The 21,819-nt window shown below is 38.7% G+C and overlaps 1 protein-coding gene across 3 annotated transcripts in view; it reads right to left on the bottom strand.

Moving 5' to 3' along the window:
* The window catches only part of LOC105473499 (zinc finger protein 624), a 201,003-nt gene that overhangs the window by 131,327 nt on the left and 47,857 nt on the right, over positions 1-21,819 (bottom strand). For all 3 annotated transcript variants that reach the window (XM_071082386.1, XM_071082385.1, XM_071082387.1), the window contains 2 exons: positions 5,272-5,398; positions 4,179-4,274 (listed from right to left, as the gene is read on the bottom strand). In XM_071082386.1, the coding sequence (XP_070938487.1) occupies positions 4,179-4,274; positions 5,272-5,398 (223 nt within the window). The remainder of the gene's footprint in view (positions 1-4,178; positions 4,275-5,271; positions 5,399-21,819) is intronic.

Genomic DNA, 21,819 nt, shown 5'->3' with positions numbered 1-21,819 from the left:
TGGGCAACAAGAGCAAAACTCCATCTCAAAAGAAAAAAATAAAAAAGAAAAACAAAAGAGAGTATGGCACAAGTATATCTGAGTAAAAGGAAATATTAAAGAGTGTTTTTTAGGCAGAAGAAAAATAATCTCAGATACAAGCTCAGCATTAAAAAAAACAAAGAGAAAGGAAAGGCAAAAACGTGGGTAAGTTTAAATGAACATTGACTGCATAAAGCATAATAATATTTTACGTGATTTGACATATATAGGATTAAAATATATAATTTCAATAATGTATGTGAGGTTAAATGGAATAAGCTGTTCTAAGATCCTTTTATTGCTTGGGAAGAGGGAAAAACCTATATATAACTATTGAATCACGGATGCAGACTTTCATCTCAGGGTTAATCAATGAACAAATAATTTAAAATGTTATGATTACCAAGTGATCAGAGAGGGCAAATAGAACAATAAAAAGTGATAAATCTAAAGAATGGCATGAATGGAAAGAAAAAGAATACAGAATGGGCAAAATGCTTTCACAGTTAAATGTAAATGTACTATGTATAAATAGACTGAACACTCCAAAGGACAGGAACTGTCAGATTGGTTAAAATATTAACAATAGGCCAGGCGCAGTGGCTCACGCCTGTAATCCCAGTACTTTGGGAGGCCAAGGCGGGTGGATCACTTGAGGTCAAGAGATCGAGACCAACCTGGCCAGCATGGTAAAACCCCGTCTCTACTAAAAATAGAAAATTAGCTGGACGTGGTAGCAGATGCCTGTAATCCCAGCGACTTGGGAGGCTGAGGCAGGAGAATCGCTTGAACCCAGGAGGCAGAGTTTGTGGTGAGCCGAGATTGCGTCATTGCACTCCAACCTGGGCGACAAGAGCGAAACTCAGTCTCAAAAAAAAAAAAAAAAGAAAAAAAAAATTAACAACATACTACTTATAAAATAAAGACAAAAAGTACAAGAATACACAGAAGGTGAAAGTGAGCAGATGAAAAAAGATATACCATAGAAACAACAACCAAAAGAAAGATGCTGTAGTGATATTAACATCAGACAAAACAGACTTTAAGGCAAAAACCATTAAGAAATGAGATACTTCATAATGACAAAAGCCAATTTACCATAAAGATAACAATTATAACTTTGTATTTACATAATAACATAGCTTCAAATACAGAAAGAAAAAAATTAAATGAACTAAATAGGAAACAAATGTATAGTCTCACTAGCAGACTTTAAAAAATCTTTCTCAACTGATAGAATAAGCTGTAAGTACACAGATTTTAACAACGTAATTAACAAACTTAATCTCCTGACACATCTAGAAATTATACTTAATACGTATAGGCTATAAATTTTTTTCAAGAGCACAAAATGCTTACAAAATTCTGCAAAGACTGACATAATTCAGAGCATCTTGTCTGACCATAATAGAATTAAAGTTAATAAGATTGTTAGAAAATTCCCAAATGGCACAAAATTAAGAAAAACATTTAAAAATAACTGAAGGATAAAAGATATCACAATAGAAATATAACATATTTTCCACTCAAAAAATATGAAGATGCTACATAGAAAAGTGTGATACAGTTCTGATAGCCCTAAACAATTAGAAAAGAACAGCTGAAAATCAATGATATAAGTTATCTAATTCAAGAGGTTAGAAAAGATCCACAAATTAAGCTCTAAGAATGGAATAAAATAATAAAGAACAGAAAGTAATAAAACTCAAACATACAAGAAAAAGGACTAAAAACAGTAATGTTTTTAAAAGCCAAGTAATGTCATGCATGGTGGCTCATATCTGAAATCCCAGCAATTTGGGAGGCCAAGGTGGGAGGATAGCTTGAGCCCAGGAGTTCGAGAACATCTTGGTCAACATAGTGAGACCCCTCTACAAAACATAAAAATCTTAGGTGGTGGTGTGTGCCTCTAATCCCAGCTATGTAGGAGAATGAGGCAGGAGGATCACTTGAGCCCAGAAGTTCGAGGCTGCAGTGAGCTATGATCATGCCACTGCATTCCAGCCTGAGTGACAGAATGAGACCCTGTCTCAAAGAAAAAAAAAAAGTCGAGTAAGATTGATAAACTCTAGCAAGACTGAGTAAGATAAAATAAAGAAAACACAAAAAACCAGTACCAGGAATAAGAAGTGGCGCATCACTTCAGATCTGTATAAACATTTAAATGATAAGCAGAGGATAGTATGCCAATAAATTTAAAAATTAAACAGAACAATCCCTAAACATAATTTGCTAAACTAAAACAAAAAGAAATAGGAAATATGAAAAGTCCTAAGTACTGAAGGTATACAAGCTATAATTAAACACTTTTCCCAATAAAAGCTTCAGGCCAAGATGGCTTCCCTGGTGAATTCCACTACCATAAAAAATAACTTTCCCTCTCTCACAACTTTTTCTTCCCTCACCATAAGCTGATGATCTTGCCTCACATTTTAGAAAATATGGCAGCTATCATAATAGCGGCCTCAATCTTCCTGCCCTCAACTGACCTGCAGGTGCACCCATCTTCTCCACCTTTCTCAGTATTACAACACAGGAGGTGACCTCTCCACCTATTAAAGGTAAATCCCCCTTTCCATTCTAGATTTTATCTCCTTTAACCCTGTCAAACACTTTAGTCCTTCATCTTTGTCTTGCAACATCAATGTCGCTCTCTCCATTAAGGCGATCCTATCAGCACTCAAACATGTCACAGCAGCTCCCATCTCAAAAATAAAACAAGTGTTTTTTCTTGACTCCATTCTTTCCTTTAGCCACTGCTCCATTTCTCTTCCCCTCTTCACAGGGGAAAAAAAAGTCCCTCTCTAAAAAGTTATCTAAAACTATCTCTAATGTCTACTTTTCACTCAATCTTTTAAGCATAAATAATATCTGATATATAAAAATATGTAATGCATGTGTGGGTTGTTCATGGCATCATAATAAAATGAATCAGAATCTATTTATTTCTTTCCATCTCCACTACCATCACCCTAATCAAAGTTCCTCTCATCTCCTGGATAGACTATTGTAACAACCTTTTAACTTACTGCCTGCTTTATGCCTCAAGTTTAATCTCTATAAACAGGGTTATTTTCTAAAAACCCTGCAGTAAAATCTCTCTATGCTTTGGAACTCACTTAGATCATCTACAAAGCCCTGCACAGGCAGGCTCCTACATCTCTAATCTTATTCTGTACCAGTTTCCGCTCACTTTAGTCACAGCAGCTTCCTTTTGATTTCCAGAATACATGGCCTTCTTTGCTGTATCAGATCCTTTGCATTGTTGTTCCCTTAGCCTGGAATACTTCCCTTTTCCTCTTCCCCTCCCTGGCTTCTTCTTCTGACCCTTCAGGTCTCAGCTCAAATGTCACCTCTTCAGAAGCTCCCCTGACCACCCTGTTTGAAGGTGTCCTCATCCCACCCCAGTTACTCTTTCCTATCCTCCAATTTATCTCACAGCTGGGAGGTATGGCAACCATCATTTAGTTTGTTTTTATTTATTTGCCAAATTTCTGTTTCTCAAAATTTAATCTTCATGAAGGCAGGGACCTGGTCCATTTTATTAGGTGCTGTGGCCCTTGTACCTAAGCCAGTTCACAGCATATAGATGTATAATATTGATTAAATACATCAATACTATATTTTGATTCTCAACTGATTTCTTGTTTGTATTCTCAATTAGTTAAGAACCTGGAGGACAGGTGGTGGGTTCCTCCAAAGTTTCTGCAGCCTTGCAGGTGAAGAAAACTAAATAATGAGTAAATAAGTTTGCCTTAAGAGAAATCAGTGGGGACCCTTATGAAAGCATTTTCAGGCAAATGAAGGAAGAAATGTCAGATAATGGTGAAACAAATGAGAAACATAAAGTTAACTGGAGAAGATAGACCTGAAAGGGATATTTTGTGTATGTCTGAATGAAGAACAAAATAATAATTATGAAAAGCATGTCCCCAGGAAAGCAGAATAGGATGAGATGGTTCCCAAAAGTGGAGGACAGAGAGAGAGGATAAGAGAAGATGGGGGTGAGAGAGACAGGCAGCGAGATGGGGGATCTCTTCCTCTGAGACAGCTTTGAACAAATATATCTTTAAAATTTTTTCAGATGTTGTGTTGAACATCCCCCTATAGTCTGTTACTTCAAATAAATCCCATCTTCGTGGTTCTGTTTAACTCACCAGGATAGGGAATTCTTGAAATTTCTCTCATTGTCACCCATGGTCCTTTCCCATTCTCCAAATGAGATATCATGTCTGGTTTGGAAACTGCAAGCCCTGTCCAGAGAAAAATAAACAGGATTTCATTGGAGTCATGAGCAAGAACTCCTGCCAAATTCAGTCTCAGTTCTTAATCTTCCATGCAGAATGACCATTACAGGAAGTTCTAGAGCCGCACTGTCCAATACAGTTGCCAGTTGTCACATATGGCTATTTAAATTTGAATTTAAATTAAATAAAATTAAGTAAAATCTAAAATTCAGTTCTTCAGATGGACTAGCCAAATTTCAAGTGCTCAAAAGGCACAAGTGAGGCCGGGTGCGGTGGCTCATGCCTGCAATCCCAGCACTTTGGGAGGCCGAGGCGGGCGGATCACGAGGTCAGGAGATCAAGACCATCCTGGCTAACACGGTGAAATCCCATCTCTACTAAAAATGCAAAAAATTAGCCAGACGTGGCGGCGGGCACCTGTAGTCCCAGCTACTTGGGAGGCTGAGGCAGGAGAATGGTGTGAACCCGGGAGGCGGAGCTTGTAGTAAGCCGAGATCGCGCCAATGCACTCCAGCCTGGGCAACTGAGCGAGACTCCGTCTCACAAAAAAAAAAAAAAAAAAAAAAATAGGCACAAGTGACTAGTACCTGCCATATTGTACTGTGATGTTTTAGACAATTACAAAGACATCCCAAAGGAGCTCAACACTATGATTCTGGTTTGGTGGGATAACAGATTATAGGAATAATCTAGTGAGTTTAGAAAGAAATTGAATACATTTGTTTCTTTCTTCTAGAGGTACTGATAACTTCCACTTAAGGAAGTGACTAGAAAATACTTTGGTCCAAAATCTGTGGGGTTGTCAACAATCTCCAAGATTCCAGAGAAGTATGTTTCTTACTCTACAATGGGCAGATCATGTAGTTAAAAGTGAGGAATAGCATAACCCAACAATGTGCCCCTAAGATCAAGTACTTCAGTTAAATACTTTAGAGGCCTTTTATCTTTGGCAAACCCGGTCAAATGGGCAGATCAATCAACACAGAAGAGAAGTTATCCTTACCCAGGGAGACCAGATTCCTGTAATTCTCTAGCATCACATCCTTGTGCAGGTTCCTCTGTGTAGGGTCCATCAATCTCCACTCCTCCAATGTGAAGTCTATAGCCACATCCTTAAATGTCACTGATTCCTAAAACAATTACACTGTGATCATTTAGAGACTATACAATTAGACTTGTTAGGCAGAATTATACATAAAAAACTGGGGAAGAGCCCCAGAAACCAGAATCACCAAATGATTATGTAGGTCAACCAGTTCATCCCTTATAGGATGTATCAATCTCTCCAGTGACAAGAACTTGAAGCCATAATATGCTGCCTATATAATCTTCAGAGTTTCATCTGATAGCAGAATTTCTTTTCAGACCAAGTCTGGCTTCCTATCAATTATAAATATTGGCTCCACTATATTATCTGGAGTCAAACAGCATGGTTTCCTCCTTCCCTAGAAAGTATTTAAAATATTTGATAACAGCGAGCAGTTTCTACCCAAATCATCTTTCTTCCTTAAAACCCTGGCTTATCTAAAATATCAATTTTCTTTCAGTTCTAATCTATAGACTATGACTTACTAAAAGATATATTTTATCATTTGTATTATGGATATAGAATACTGTAAGCTTTCTCTTTGAAAAAGAAAAATAAAAAGTCAAGGAACTTTGGGGAAGTTCTTTGGTCAGGATATGTACACATATTAAAAAATGGAAGACTAGGCCATAAACATTTTTAATGGTTACCTACTGGAGAAAAGAGGGAGCAGAGAGGACTGGAATGAAGGCTAGACTCCTTTGGCTATTTGTTTTGCAGATTGGACTTTTGGACCATTTAAATACTTTATATTATAAAAGAAATAAAATTAAAAAAAAAATCCTTAAAAATTAAGAGTAACATGAAACCAGGTGGTAGCATACTCATTCATTAGAGAGGAACTATTTTGAATGATTTTAATAGAGTAATTTTTCTGTATATACCTCACAAGATACACCCTGAGAAAAATAACTGCAGAATAAAAACAAAACCAAAATATTTTCAGTAAATAATCATATTAATTATAGTGACAGACATGCTATTATGTACTGTTGTGTGTGTAGTGCTGGATAAAGCAAATCAGCATACTGATGCCATTGAGAACTAATACATTTGGCATGGGAGAAAGAAGACAGAAATGTACTATTGATAAGATTAGGTTAAAAACTCCATAGTTCTGAATTTGAATAGGAAGTATCACTAGAGATTCATGAAGCATTTTAAGGGGAAAAAAATATTTCCTAGCTTCAGCCACTGAAAAGGCCCAGAAACCATAACTAATAAGGTGGCATTATGCAAACCAGACTGTAGGCTCTAAATATTACTTCCCCCTAAAAGGATCCAGGGCCTAGAACACCCTGACACATCAAAAAGCAAGGAAGGTATCAAAGACTACTAGGGTCATATATAAGACACAGGAAACAACTTGAAGAGGCTTCCACTGGCGAATGATGTGACAATTTGAGCATCAATAAGGATAATAATTGCAATGGATTTAAAAAAAATCTAATACAGTTATATTCATGATCCATTATTTTAAAAATCTCATCTATCATTTTTGGAGAATACCTGGAAACCGGTAAGTAAAGAGTAAGAATCAAACTTTCATCCTTTCTTACCTATGCAAAGTATACATAGTTTGTATTATAATCAAACATAATTAAGTAGTTGATGAGGGAAGGTTTCTCTTTATGGAAGTACTCTAGCTAATAAATGAAGAAGGAACAAAAGAATTAGAACATCACAATTTGCAACTTCTAATGAATTAAAGAACCATCAGCAGCTGCTAACATAAAAGAAAGGCCTCAGTTTGATGGTGTACGTCTTCTGGTGGTATATACCAGCAATATGAAATGACATTGCTGAAAATATTTTAAAAAATCAAAATCTCAGCCGGGTGCAGTAACTCATGTCTGTAATCCCAGCACTTTGTGAGGCCAAGACAGGAGGGTCATTTGAGCCCAGGAGTTCAAGACCAGTCTAGGCAACATAGGAAGACCCCATCTCTACAAAAAATAAAATAGAATAAATTAGCTGGACGTGGTGGTGCGTGCCTGTGGTCCCAACTACTTGGGAGGCTTATATGGGAGGAGCCCTTGAGCCCAGGAGGTCAACAAAGAGACGCTGTTTAAAAAAATAAATAAATAAACAAAAAACATCAAACTCTGAATCTGATCAAGGATCTAACTAACAATTTAAAAGCAATACAGATAGGGGCAGAGGGGCATGTTAAATAATTCCATGGGGATGTAATCAGTAAAATCCATATGTTGTGAAATACTAAATTAATGCTGTCCAATAAAAATAAAAAGCAAGCCATATAGGTGATTTTATATTTTCTAGTAGCCACATTAAAAACAAAAAGAAACAAGTAAAATTAGTTTTAATGTTTTATTTAATCCAAATATATAAAATATTATTTCAAAATGCATCAATACAAAAACTCTTAATGAGATAGTTTACGTTATCTTATCATACTGTCTTTGAAATCTGGTGTGTGTTTTAAATTGACAGACCATCTCAATTCGCACTAGTCATGTTTCAGGTGGTCCAGTGTCACATGTGGCTAGTGGCTTCTGTATTAGACAACATAGCTCTAAAGTACCAATAACCTGGTTTCTTTAATAAACAGTTACAAAGCGGTAAAAGAAAGAGGGGGAAACTTCTGCATTAAAAGTGACCTAAGAGGCATATTAACCTATTGGGAGCAAGTCCCCCAAAATCTGGCCATAAACTGGCCCCAAAACTGGCCATAAACAAAATTTCTGCAGCACTGTAACATGTTCATAATGGCCCTAACGCCCACGCTGGAAGGTTGTGGGTTTACTGGAATGAGGGCAAGGAACACCTGGCCTGCCCAGGGTGGAAAAACATATAAAGGCGTTCTTAAGCCACAAACAACAGCATGAGCGATCTGTGCCTTCACGACAAACTCCTGCTGCAGTTAACTAACCCAATCTATTCCTTTAATTCAGACCATCCCTTCGTTTCCCATAAGGGATACTTTTAGTTAATTTAATATCTATAGAAACAACGCTAACGACTGGTTTGCTGTTAATAAATATGTGGGTAAATCTCTGTTCAGGGGTCTCAGCTCTGAAGGCTGTGAGACCCCTGATTTCCCACTTCACACCTCTATATTTCTGTGTGTGTGTCTTTAAACCCTCCAGCACTGCTGGGTTAGGGGCTCCCTGACCGAGCTGGTCTCGGCAAGTGGTGTCCATTCGTGGGGGCTCGAATCCAGGTCGAAGGGTCGCTGGAGCGATGGTTGGAATGGAAAAACTAAGCTGGAGGACACCCGAGTACTCTTAAAGCAATCCCCGTGGTGAGTAAGAAGGGGAGCTCAGAAGCGTCAGGGTAACAATAGGACAAGTGTGGGGTCTGGTTCGTTTCACCTGGGAACTTTTTCACACTGATGATGAGGAGGAAGGAGAGCATGGCAAAGTAACAGAAGAGGTTACAGAGCATGTTTATTTGCAGTTAAAGCTAAAGCGGCAAAGGAGGGAGAGGTTCATCCCTACCCTTCTGCACCCCTTCAACATTATTTTGAAGAAAAAGACCCTCCAGATCTTTCTTTTCTGGAGGACACTGGGTAAAAAGTAGTTGCCCCAGTGACTGTTTGAGCAGCACCTTGAGCAACTGCTCTTAGTTCTATTCAGGCAGGAATTCAGCAAGCTAGACGAGAGGGTGATTTAGAGGCTTGGCAATTCCCTGTTCGAATACACCCCCCAGATCAACAGGGAAATATTACAGTTACATTTGAGCCTTTCCCTTTTAAATTACTCAAAGAATTTCAATAAGCTATAAATCAGTATGGACCAGGTTCTCCTTTTGTATTGGGACTGTTAAAGAATGTTGCTGTTTCCAGTCAGATGATACCTACTGACTGGGACGCTCTTACTGGAGCTTGTCTAACTCTTGCTCTTACAATGTAAAGCAGCATTCTCCTGCTTACATTGTAAGAACATCTCCTGCTTACATTGTACATCTCCTGCTTACATTGTACATCTCCTGCTTACATTGTACATCTCCTGCTTACATTGTAAGAACTCCTGTTCTTACAATGTAAAACTCGGTACGCAAATGAAGCTTACATTCAGGCTGCTCACAATGCCCAGGCCCAACCTCAAATTAATATAACTGCAGACCAACTTTTGGGGGTTGGCGGCTGGGCTGGCTGAGATGCACAAGTGGTCATGCAGGATGATGCCATAGAACAGCTTAGCAGAGTGTGCATTAGAGCTTGGGAAAAAGTCACTTCAGGTGGAGAACAATACCCTTCCTTTAGTGCTATAAAACAGGGACCAAGAGAACTATACGTTGATTTCGCAGCTCAGTTACAGGAGTCTTTTAAAAAGATGATTGCAGATTTGGCTGCTCGGATATAGCGTTGCAGTTACCTTACTAGCTTTCGACAATGCTAATCCTGATTGCCAGGCTGCTCTGCGACCTATCAGAAGGAAAGCACATGTAGTTGATTATATCAAGGACTGTGATGGTATCGGAGGTAATGTGCATAAAGCTACTCTGTTAGCACAGGCAATGGCAGGACCGAGAGTGGATAAAGGAAATACTCCATTTCCTGGAGCTTGTTTTAACTGTGGGAAGCATGGTCATACTAAAAAAGAATGTAGAAAAAATCAGCAAGTCAGGCTACCAGATAGGGGAAAAAAGAAAACTGCTGATCCTGAAATATGTCCAAAATGTGAAAAAGGAAAACACTGGGCTAATCAATGTCACTCTAAGTTTGATAAAGAAGGGAAATCGATTTTGGGAAATGCCATGAGGGGCCTGTCCTGGGTCCCCTTCTAAACCGGGGCATTTCCAGCTCAGGTCATTCCCTCACCCTTGTACAATGTCTGTCCTCCGCCATAGCCGGTGGTGCCACAGTAGATTTACGCTGCACAAAAGCTGTAAGCCTTCTGCCTGGGGAACCCCCACAAAAGGTCCCAACAGGAGTCTGTGGACCCTTGCTGGGGGGACAAGAGGATTACTTTTAGGAAGGTCCAGTTTAAGTTTAAAAGGGGTACAAATACATACAGGAGTCATTGATTCAGATTACAATGGGGAAATTCAAATCGTTATAGCTACTTCTGTTCCCTGGAAAGCAGAGCCAGGAGAGCATATAGCACAGCTCCTGATTGTGCCATATGTGGGAATGGGAAAAAGTAAAATTAAACAAGAGGATTTGGAAGCACAAATAAACAAGGCAAAGCAGCTTATTGGGTAAATCAAATTACTGATAAACGCCCTACCTGTGAAAGAACTATTCAGGGAAAGAAATTTAAAGGTTTGGTAGATACAGGAGTGGACATTTCAATCATTTCTCTATAGCACTGGCCGTCTGCATGGCCAATTCAACCTGCTCAATTTAACATAGTTGGAGCTGGTACAGCCGCCGAAGTATATCAAAGTAATTATATTTTGCATTGTGAAGGGACTGATGGACAACCTGGGACTATTCAACCAATTATAACTTCTGTACCTATAAATTTATGGGGAAGAGATTTATTACACCAATGGGGAGTACAAGTTCTAATTCCAGAACAATTATATAGTCCTCAAAATCAACATATGATGCATGAAATGGGGTATGTCCCTGGTACAGGACTAGAAAAAAATTTTGCAACGTTTAAAAAGTTCTTGCCAAACATTAGGATATCATTTTTGATGGCAGCCATTGTTAAGCCTCCAGAACCTATACCTTTAAAATGGTTAACAGATAAGCCAATTTGGATAGAACAAAGGCCGCTAAGTAAAGAGAAACTAGAGGCTTTAGAGAAATTAGTTACTGAACAATTAGAAAATGGGCACATAGCTCCAACATTTTCCCTTTGGAATTCTCCAGTTTTCGTAATTAAGAAAAAAATCAGGTAAATGGAGAATGTTAACTGATTTAAGAGCCATCAATTCAGTTATACAACCTATGGGAGCATTACAGCCAGGATTGCCTTCTCCTGCTATAATTCCAAAAAGTTGGCCTTTAATAGTCACAGATTTAAAAGACTGTTTCTTTACTATCCCTTTAGCTGAGCAAGACTGTAAATGGTTTGCATTTACAATTCCTGAAGTAAACAACCTGCAGCCTGCTAAGCGTTTTCATTGTTTTGCAGATGGGTCTAGTAATGGTAAAGCTTCTTATTTTGGCTCAAAAAGTAAAGTGTTTCAGATGCCCTATACTTCAGGTCAAAAAGTGGAGCTTGTAGCTGTAATTGAGGTATTGACTGCTTTTGATATGCCTATTAATGTGATTTCTGATTCTTCATACGTGGTTCATTCCCCACAGTTAACTGAAAATGCTCAGTTATGATTTCAAACAGATGAACAACTGATGACTTTATTTACCCAATTACAAACAGCAGTTAGGAGTAGAATGCATCCTTGTTACATCGCTCACATCAGGGCTCATACACCTCTTCCAGGACCTTTGACTGAAGGGAATCAAATGGCTGACCACCTAGTTGCTAATGCAATATCTAATTCTAGACACTTTCACAATTTAACCCGTGTAAATGCCTCTAGTCTCAAATGCAGATACAGCATTACCTGGAAAGAAGCTAAAGCTATTATCCAGCGATGCCCAACTTGCCAGATGGTACATTCCTCATCTTTTATAGGAGGAGTTAATCCTCAAGGACTGGAACCTAACTCTCTTTGGCAAATGGATGTCACACATGTTCCCTCGTTTGGGAGACTAGCTTATGTACATGTATGTGTGGACAATTTTTCTTACTTTGTCTGGGCTACATGCCAATGAGGAGAGTCTTCTGCCTGTGTTAAACTTCACCTTTTGCAGTGTTTTGAGGTGATGGGCATTCCAGCTTCTATTAAAACAGATAATGCCCCAGGCTATACTAGCCAAGCTCTAGCTACATTTTTCTCTATGTGGAATATTAAACACATTACTGGTATCCCACACAATTCTCAAGGACAAGCCATAGTGGAAAGAAAGAATCTGTCCCTTAAATAGCAGTTGCAAAGGCAGAAAGGGGGAGACAGACAATACAGAACCCCACAAATGCAACTGAATCTAGCATTATTAACTTTAAATTTGTTGAGCCTGCCCAAAGGCCAGATATTATCAGCAGCTGAACAGCATCTACAGAAACCAGCTGCAAAGACAGAAGCAAAACTATTGGTTTGATGGAGAGATCCAATAACAAAAAGTTGGGAAATAGGTAAAATAATAACTTGGGGTAGAGGTTATGCTTGTGTTTCTCCAGGCCAAAATCAACAGCTGATTTGGATACCATCAAGACACCTGACACCTTATTACGAGCCAGATGCCGAGGAAGAGACTCTGGGAGGATCCCGAGGACCCCCCCCCCCGGCTGTAGCCATGTCGAGGCTGATGCTGAGGAGGACCCCAACTGTCATGTCACCTGTCAAACACAGCCACCCACCTGGGGACAGATGAAGAAGCTGTCATAGATGGTGGAAGAAAACCTGAGGAAAGCGGGACAACCAGTCACAATGAATAATTTAATGGTAGCTATGATAGTGGTTATCACCACTGCCATGAGTATTCCTTCAATAAGGGCTGACACAGAGAACAATTATACTTATTGGGCATATTTATCAATCTTGGCTGGCAATAATGCCTGGATGTAATCACTCTATGACACAGTTACACATGTTTTCTGATCTCAGTATTCACCATAACAAATCTGCTCCTATAATTGAGGCATACCACCCTCAAAAACCTATTTGTAAACAGGATTGGACCCAGTTAGAAAAAAATGAACGTACTTGTTTAGGAAGATTGCATTGCAGAACAGGCAGAGGTGCTGTACAATGATTCCTATGGAATCATTATTAATTGGTCCCCTAAGGGGATGTTTAGCTTGAATTGCACCTCTCAGTCTGCATGCCACGGCCACACTATGTTCAGATGATCTGAACAAAATGGTCAGATGGTAGAAATGATAAGAAGTATGGCAAGAGTTCCTATGATCTGGAATCATGGTGGTATAGTAGCACCTCAACCTCAAATGATATGGCCCATTGTAGGAGCTAAACATAAGGATTTGTGGAAACTATTAAATGCTCTTAATAAGATCAAAATTTGGGAAAGAATAAAAAAGCATCTAGAAGGACACTCTACAAACTTGTTTTTGGATACAGCAAAATTAAAAGAACAAATATTTAAAGCATCCCAAGCACACCTGACCTTAATGCCAGGAACTGGAGTGCTTAAAGGAGCTGCAGACAAATTAACAGCTAGTAACCCATTAAAATGGATAAAAACACTTGGAAGCTCTGTAATTTCAATGATGATTTTTTTTTAACCTGTGTTGTTTGTCTTTGTATAGTCGGCAGATGTGGATCCTGACTCCTGCAAGAAGTAGCTCACCGTGACAAAGCTGCCCTTGTTTGTATCTCTTTGCAAATCAAAGAAGGGGGACATGTGGGGAGCAAGCCCCCCAAAATCTGGCCATAAACTGGCCCCAAAACTGGCCATAAACAAAATCTCTGCAACACTGTAACATGTTCATACCAGCCCTAACGCCCGCGCTGGAAGGTTGTGGGTTTACTAGAACGAGGGCAAGGAACACCTGGCCCGCCCAGGGTGGAAACCACTTAAAGGCATTCTTAAGCCACAAACAATAGCATGAGTAATCAGTGCCTTAAGGACAAGCTCCTGCTGCAGTTAACTTGCCCAACCTATTCCTTTAATTTGGCCCATCCCTTCATTTCCCATAAGGGATACTTTTAGTTAATTTAATATCTATAGAAACAATGCTAATGACTGGTTTGTTGTTAATAAATATGTGGGTAAATCTCTGTTTGGGGCTCTCAGCTCTGAAGGCCGTGAGACCCTTGATTTCCCACTTCATACCTCTATATTTCTGTGTGTGTGTCTTTAATTCCTCTAGCGCCGCTGGGTTAGGGTCTCCCCAGCTGAACTGGTCTCGGCATTAACCAATTACACCATATGAATCAACTGGGGAGACAAATACCAAATGAGTATTTGGTGAAACAAAGGTTCAGTGTTCATTTTTTTAGCTGTAATAATAGTAATATTATATAAAACTAAGAATTTTAAAAATTGTCAGAGATACATAATAAAATAGATTAAATAATATAATGTTTTGTATTTGTATCAAAATAATTAGTGAGAGAAGGGTTACAGATGAAATGTGATTGTTCATGGGTTAACTGGTTAAGACGGCAATAGGTTAAAGGGATTCAAACTACTCCCCACTTCTGTGACTATAATGCTTATCAAGTATCAGAGACTGCTCTAGGGGCTTATAATGTATTGAATGAATCATCACAATAAGGAAGGTGCTATTTACAAATAAGGAGAGTGAGGCACAGAGATGTTAGGTGTCTTGCCCAAGGTCAAAGAAGCAGAAGAGTCTAGATTCAAATCCAAGCAGTCTGTATTGAGAATTCCAGCTTGTAACCTTGTAATCATTCTGATCTATGGTCTAGTAAACTAAGAGCCCTGAGTAGCTGACTACTCAGGCAAAGAAGTCAACTTAGATCATATCTGGCTAAGGTCTGTTCTAGATCAGAAGAAAGATTTCCTCTGGGGTGTTTTACTACCACTTAGATATGTATGCTTGTCATACATGTCTTATGTATACATATCCCTTTGGCGTTTTCAACCTTTAGGTTTTTGAAGCATGTTTTAGATAATACTGCTAATAATAAAACATGGCAAATGTAGGAGATGATGAGTTCATAAACTTTATTGCTAATCACTTGACATGTGTGTAATTCAAACTGTAACCAATATACTGGGTTTTGTTTTCTTTTTCTACCAAGAACTCAGCCCCAGGAAAAGCCTGAAAAGGCCCTAATCTCTCATCTATGGTTCACCTTGAGGCTCTGTACAAGCAAGAAGTGACTAAGGCGGAGTTGTAACCTGCCTGCCTAAGAGGAAAATGTATGCCCAACACATACAAAGATCCCTCTGGCAGTTGCTGAAGACTTACTGGTTTAAGGCATAAAGAAATCTGTCTAATCATTAACTAATCACCATGTTAACCAAGCAGATATTTTAGTGGCTATACATGATAAAGAATACAGACTTTACAGATTGGTCCAGGAAAGTTTCTAAACAAAAATAGCAGCAGTGCCACCAACAACAGCAACAACAAACCCTAAAGAGGGGAGAATCTGATTTCCAGAGTTACCACATTATATTATTTAAAATAACTAACTGGTTTTCAACAAAAAATTATTAAAACACACAAAGAAACATGAAAGCATGGACCCACACACAGTAAAAAATAAAGCATCAATGGAAACTACCTCCAAGGAAGTCAAGATGTTGTACTTATTAAACACAGACATTAAGCCTGCTATTATAAGTATGTTCAAAGGCCTAAATAAAACCATGTATAAAGATTTAAAAGAAATTATGAGAATGATATTTCACTAAATGGAAATTTTGGAGTTGAAAAGTATAATTGAAATAAGTGTATCAGTAAAACATAACAAATTTAAACATATACTCACCTAACAAAACAGTCCCATAATATAGGAAGCAAAAATGTATAAAATCGAAGGGGCAAAGAGATAATTCAACAGTAGTAGCCGGACAAAGTGAAAGCAGTGCTCAGAGGGAAATTTACAGCTATAAAATGTCTACAATTTAAAAAGAAGAAATCAATAACCTAAAGTTATACCTTAAGGCGCTAGAGAAGGAAGAGTGAACTAAATTTTTTAGAAAGCAGAAGGAAGGAAATAATAAATATTAGAATGGAGATAAAATAGAGAACAGAAAAACAGCAGAGGAAATAAAAAAGGCAAAAGTTGGTTATTTGGAAAGATTAAAAAATGGCAAACCATTAGCTAGAGGGACTAAGAAAAAAAGAGAGAAGACACAGATTACTAAAATCAGAATGAAAAAGAAGACATTCCTACTGACCTTAAAGAAATAAGAGGATTATAAAGGAACACTATGAACAATGGTATGTGAACTTAGATGAACCGGACAAATTCTTAGAAAAGCATTAACTATCAAAACTGACTCAGTGTAACAGGAAATCTGGATAGATCCATAACAAGTAAAGCTTCCCACAAAGAAAAGCCTGGGTTCAAATGGCTTCATGTGAATTATACCAAACATTTCAAGAAGAATTTATACCAATCCTTCACTAACTCTTCCAAAAAATGGAAGGGAACAATTCCAAACCCACTTTATGAGACCAATATTACCTAAACTAGACAAAGACATCAGATGAACACTACAGACCAGTATCCTTATGAATACAGACACAAAATTCTCAACAAAATACTAACAAAGTGGGTTCAGCAACAAATAAAATGCAGCATATACTACAGCCAAATGAAAATTATCTTAGGAATACAAGGTTTTGTATTTTATGTAATACAAAAAATCAATCAATAGAATAAAGAACTGCACAATCATCTTAATAGATTCAAAAATGCATTTGACATAATTCAACAAACTAAAAATAGAAGCAAACATCATCAACCCGATAAAGACTCTCTGTGAAAAACTACATCTAACATCATACTTAATGGTAAACAGCTGAATAGCTGAATGTGATCATAAACAGGACAACAATGTCCCTTCTCACTTTTCTTTTTCTTTTTTTTTTTTTTGGATACAGGATCTTGCTTATCACCCAGGTTGGAGTACAGTGGTGCAATTTCGGTTCAACGCAACCTCCACCCCGCCAGTTCAAGGGATCCTCCCATCTCAGCCTCCCAAGTAGCTGGGATTACAGGTTTGCACCACCACGCCTGGCTAATTTTTGTATTTTTTAGTAGAGTCGGGGTTTTACAATGTTGGCCAGGCTGGTCTCAAACTCCTGTCCTCAAGTGAGCCACCCACCTTAGACTCCCAAAGTGCTGGGATTACAGGCATGGGCCACCATGTCCAGCCATTCCCTCTCACTTCTATTCAACATTATATTCTACATTTTTGCAAGGGAAATTAGAAAATGAAAAGAACTAATTAGAACTAATAAGCTAGTTCAGCAAGATTCAGGATACAAGATCTATATGTGTGTGTGTAAGTCAATTATTTGCATACACTACCAATAACTATTTCAAAAAGAAATTAAGAAAAAAAATCATTTATAACAGCAAAAATAAGAAAACAGGAATGAAGTTAACAAAAGATGCGTAAAATATGCACACTGAAAACTATAAAACTACAAAACTGAAAGAAACTAAAGAATACATAAATAAATGGGAGGACAACCCATGTTGAAGTATGGAAGACTTAATCTTGCTAATATAGCATTACTCTCCAAATTGATCAACAGATTCAACACAAGACTTACGTAAATTCCATCTGGCTTGTTTTTTCTGAAATGGAAAAGCTGATCCTAAAATTCATTTGGAAATGAATTTGTTTTTCAAAACAATATTGAAAAAGAAGAAAGCTGAGGCACTCACACCTCCTAATTTCAAAACTTGCTTCAAAGCTATAGTGCTCAAGACAGTATGGTACTGACATTAGGATAGACATTTCCATCAATGGAATAGGACTGACAGTCTAGGAATAAATCCCTCCTATAATGGTCAGTTGGTTTTCAATAAGGGTACTAAGACAATGAGTAGAGAATAGTCTTTTCAACAAACAGTGCTGAGACAACTGAATATTCACATGCCAAAGAATGAAGCTGAATCTCTACCTCAGACCATAAACAAAACTTAACTCAAAATGGACTATAAACCTAAATGTAAGTAGTAAAACTATAAAACTGTAAGAACAAAAGAGGAACATCTCCATGACCTTTGATTTGGCAATGAATTATTAGATATGACACCAAAAGCACAATAGACAAAAGACAAGAACAGATCATTTGTACTTCATCAAAATTAAAAACTTCTGTGCTTCCAGGGACATCATTAAAAACTCAAAAAGGCAACCAAAGAATGTGAGAAAATATTTACAAATCATTTATCTGAAAAGGAATGTGTGTTTACATGTAAACAAATAACCCAATTAAAAAATGGTCAAAGGATTTGAATAGACATTTCTCCAAAGGAGATATACAAATGACCAATAAGTATGCTCAAGAGAAGATGCTCAAAGTCCTTAGTAATTCGGAAAATAAAATCCATAAGATACAGTAAGATACCACTTCACACCCAATGAGATGTCTATAATAAAAAAAGCCAGACAATATTAAGTGTTGTTGAGCAATTGCAACACTCATACATTGCTGGTGGGGATGTAATATGGCGCAGCTGCTTTGGAAAGCAATCTGACAGTTCCCCAAATGGTTTAACATAGAATTATCATATGATCCAGCAAAATTCCAACCCTACGTATATACCAAGAGAAATGAAAACATATGCTCACACAAAAACATATCCACAAATGTATTAGCATCATTATTAATTGCCCCAAAGTGGAAACAACTCAAATGCTCATCAACTGACAAATGGATAAGCAGTATGTGCTATATCCATACAACTGGAATACTATTTGGCCACAAAAAGGAATACAGTACTGACACAAGCTATAACACACATAAGCCTTGAAAACATTATGCTAAAATGAAAGAAGACAGTCTCAAAGGACCATATATTATATCATTCCACTTATATGAAATGTCCAGAATAGGCAAATCTATAGAGATGAAAAGATTAGTGGTTGTCAGAGGCTATAAGGTGGGGGAATTGAGTACTGCTAGTGGGTATGGGGCTTCTTTTTGAGGGTGATGGAATGTTCTGGAATTCCACACAGTGATGGTTATCTGGGGATATATTTAAAAACCACTGAAATGAATACTTTATGAATTATATGAATTACAACTTAGTAAAACTATCATTAAAAATACTGCCAGAGGGGTGGTTCCAAGATGGCCGAATAGGAACAGTTCCAGTCTACAGCTCTCAGCATCAGCAGCGCAGAAGACAGGTGATTTCTGCATTTCCAACTGAGGTACTGGGTTCATCTCACTAGGGCTTGTCAGACAGTGGGTGAGGGTCAGTGGGTGCAGCCCAACAAGTGTGAGCCGAAGCAGGGCGAGGCATCACCTCACCTGGGAAGTGCAAGGGGTCAGGGAATACCCTTTCCTACCCAAGGGAAGCTGTGACAGACGGCACCTGGAAAATCGGGTCATTCTCACCCTAATACTGTGCTTTTCCAACGGTCTTAGCAAATGGCACACCAGGAGATTATATCCCGCACCTGGCTTGGAGGGTCTCATACCCACGGAGCCTCGCTCATTGCTAGCACAGCAGTCTGAGACTGAACTGCAAGGCGGTAGCAAGGATGGGGGAGGGGTGCCCGCCATTGCTGAGGCTTGAGTAGGTAAACAAAGTGGCCAGGAAGCTCGAACTGGGTGAAGCCCACCACAGCTCAAGGAGGCCTGCCTGCTTCTGTAGACTCCACCTCTGGTGGCAGGGCATAGCTGAACAAAAGGCTGCAGAAACCTCTGCAGACTTAAATGTCTGACAGGTTTGAAGAGAGTAGTGGTTCTCCCAGCACGGAGTTTGAGATCTGAGAACGGACAGACTGCCTCCTCAAGTGGGTCCCTGACCCCCGAGTAGCCTAACTGGGAGGCAACCCCCAGTAGGGGCAGACTGACACCTCCCACGGCCGGGTACCCCTCTGAGATGAAGCTTCCAGAGGAACGATCAGGCAGCAACATCTGCTGTTTAGCAATATTCGCTGTTCTGCAGCCTCCACTGCCTGATACCCAGACAAACAGGGTCTGGAGTGCACCTCCAGCAAACTCCAACAGACCTGCAGCTGAGGGTCCTGACTGTTGGAAGGAAAACTAACAAACAGAAAGGACATCCACACCAAAATCCCATCTGTACATCACCATCATCAAAGACCAAAGGTAGAAAAAACCACAAAGATGGGGAAAAAAACAGAGCAGAAAAGTTGAAAATTCTAAAAATCAGAGCACCTCTCCCCCTCCAAAGGAACACAGCTCCTTGACAGCAACGGAACAAAGCTGGACAGAGAATGACTTTGACGAGTTGAAAGAAGAAGCCTTCAGAAAATCAAGCTTCTCCAAGCTAAAGGAGGAAGTTTGAACCCATCGCAAAGAAGCTAAAAACCTTGAAAAAAGATTAGACGAAAGGCTAACTAGAATAACCAGTGTAGAGAAGTCCTTAAATGACCTGATGGAGCTGAAAACCATGGCACGAGAACTATGTAACAAATGCACAAGCTTCATTTGCCAATTCGATCACGTGGAAGAAAGGATATCAGTGATTGAAGACGAAATGAATGAAATGAAGCAAGAAGTTTAGAGAAAAAAGAGTAAAAAGAAACGAACAAAGCCTCTAAGAAATATGGGACTATGTGAAAAGATCAAATCTACGTCCGATTGGTGTACCTGAAAGTAACGGGGATAATGGAACCAAATTGGAAAACACTCTGCAGGATATTAACTAGGAGAACTTCCCCAACCTAGCAAGGAAGGCCAACATTCAAATTCAGGAAATACAGAGAACGTCACAAAGATACTCCTCGAGAAGAGCAACTCCAAGACACATAATTGTCAGATTCACCAAAGTTGAAATGAACTAAAAAACGTTAAGGGCAGCCAGAGAGAAAGGTCGGGTTACCCACAAAGGGAAGCCCATCAGATTATCAGCGGATCTCTCGGCAGAAACTCTACAAGCCAGAAGAGAGTGGGGGCCAATATTCGACATTCTTAAAGAAAAGACTTTTCAACCAAGAATTTCATATCCAGCCAAACTAAGCTTCAGTAAGTGAAAGAGAAATAAAATCCATTACAGACAAGCAAATGCTGAAAGATTTTGTCAGCACCAGGCCTGCTCTACAAGAGCTCCTGAAGGAAGCACTAAACATGGAAAGGAACAACCGGTACCAGCCACTGAAAAACATGCCAAACTGTAAAGACCATCGATGCTAGGAAGAAACTGCATCAACTGACGAGCAAAATAACCAACTAACATCATAATGACAGGATCAAATTCACACATAACAATATTAACCTTAAATGTAAATGGGCTAAATGCTCCAATTAAAAGACACAGACTGGCAAATTGGATAAAGAGTCAAGCTTCATCAGTGTGCTGTATTCAGGAGACCCATCTCACGTGCAGAGACACACATAGGCTCAAAATAAAGGGATGGAGGAAGATCTACCAAGCAAATGGAAAGCAAAAAAAGGCGGAGGTTGCAATCCTAGTTTCTGATAAAACAGACTTTAAACCAACAAAGATCAAAAGAGATAAAGAAGGCCATTACATAATGGTAAAGGGATCAATTCAATAAGAAGAGCTGACTATCCTAAATATATATGCACCCAATACAGGAGCACCCAGATTCATAAAGCAAGTCCTTAGAGACCTACAAAGAGACTTAGACTCCCACACAATAACAATGGGAGACTTTAACACCCCACTGTCAACATTAGACAGATCAATGAGACAGAAAGTTAAAAAGGATATTCAGGAGTTGAACTCGGCTCTGTACCAAGCAGACCTAATAGACATTTACAGAACTCTCCACCCCAAATCAACAGAATATACATTCTTCTTAGCACCACATCGCACTTATTCCAAAATTGACCACATGGTTGGAAGTAAAGAACTCCT

The sequence above is a fragment of the Macaca nemestrina genome, chromosome 17 (genome assembly GCF_043159975.1).
Source record: "Macaca nemestrina isolate mMacNem1 chromosome 17, mMacNem.hap1, whole genome shotgun sequence".
Taxonomy (NCBI): domain Eukaryota; kingdom Metazoa; phylum Chordata; class Mammalia; order Primates; family Cercopithecidae; genus Macaca; species Macaca nemestrina.
Note: the sequence above shows the minus strand (reverse complement) of the source record. Positions and strands in the feature narration are given on the sequence as shown.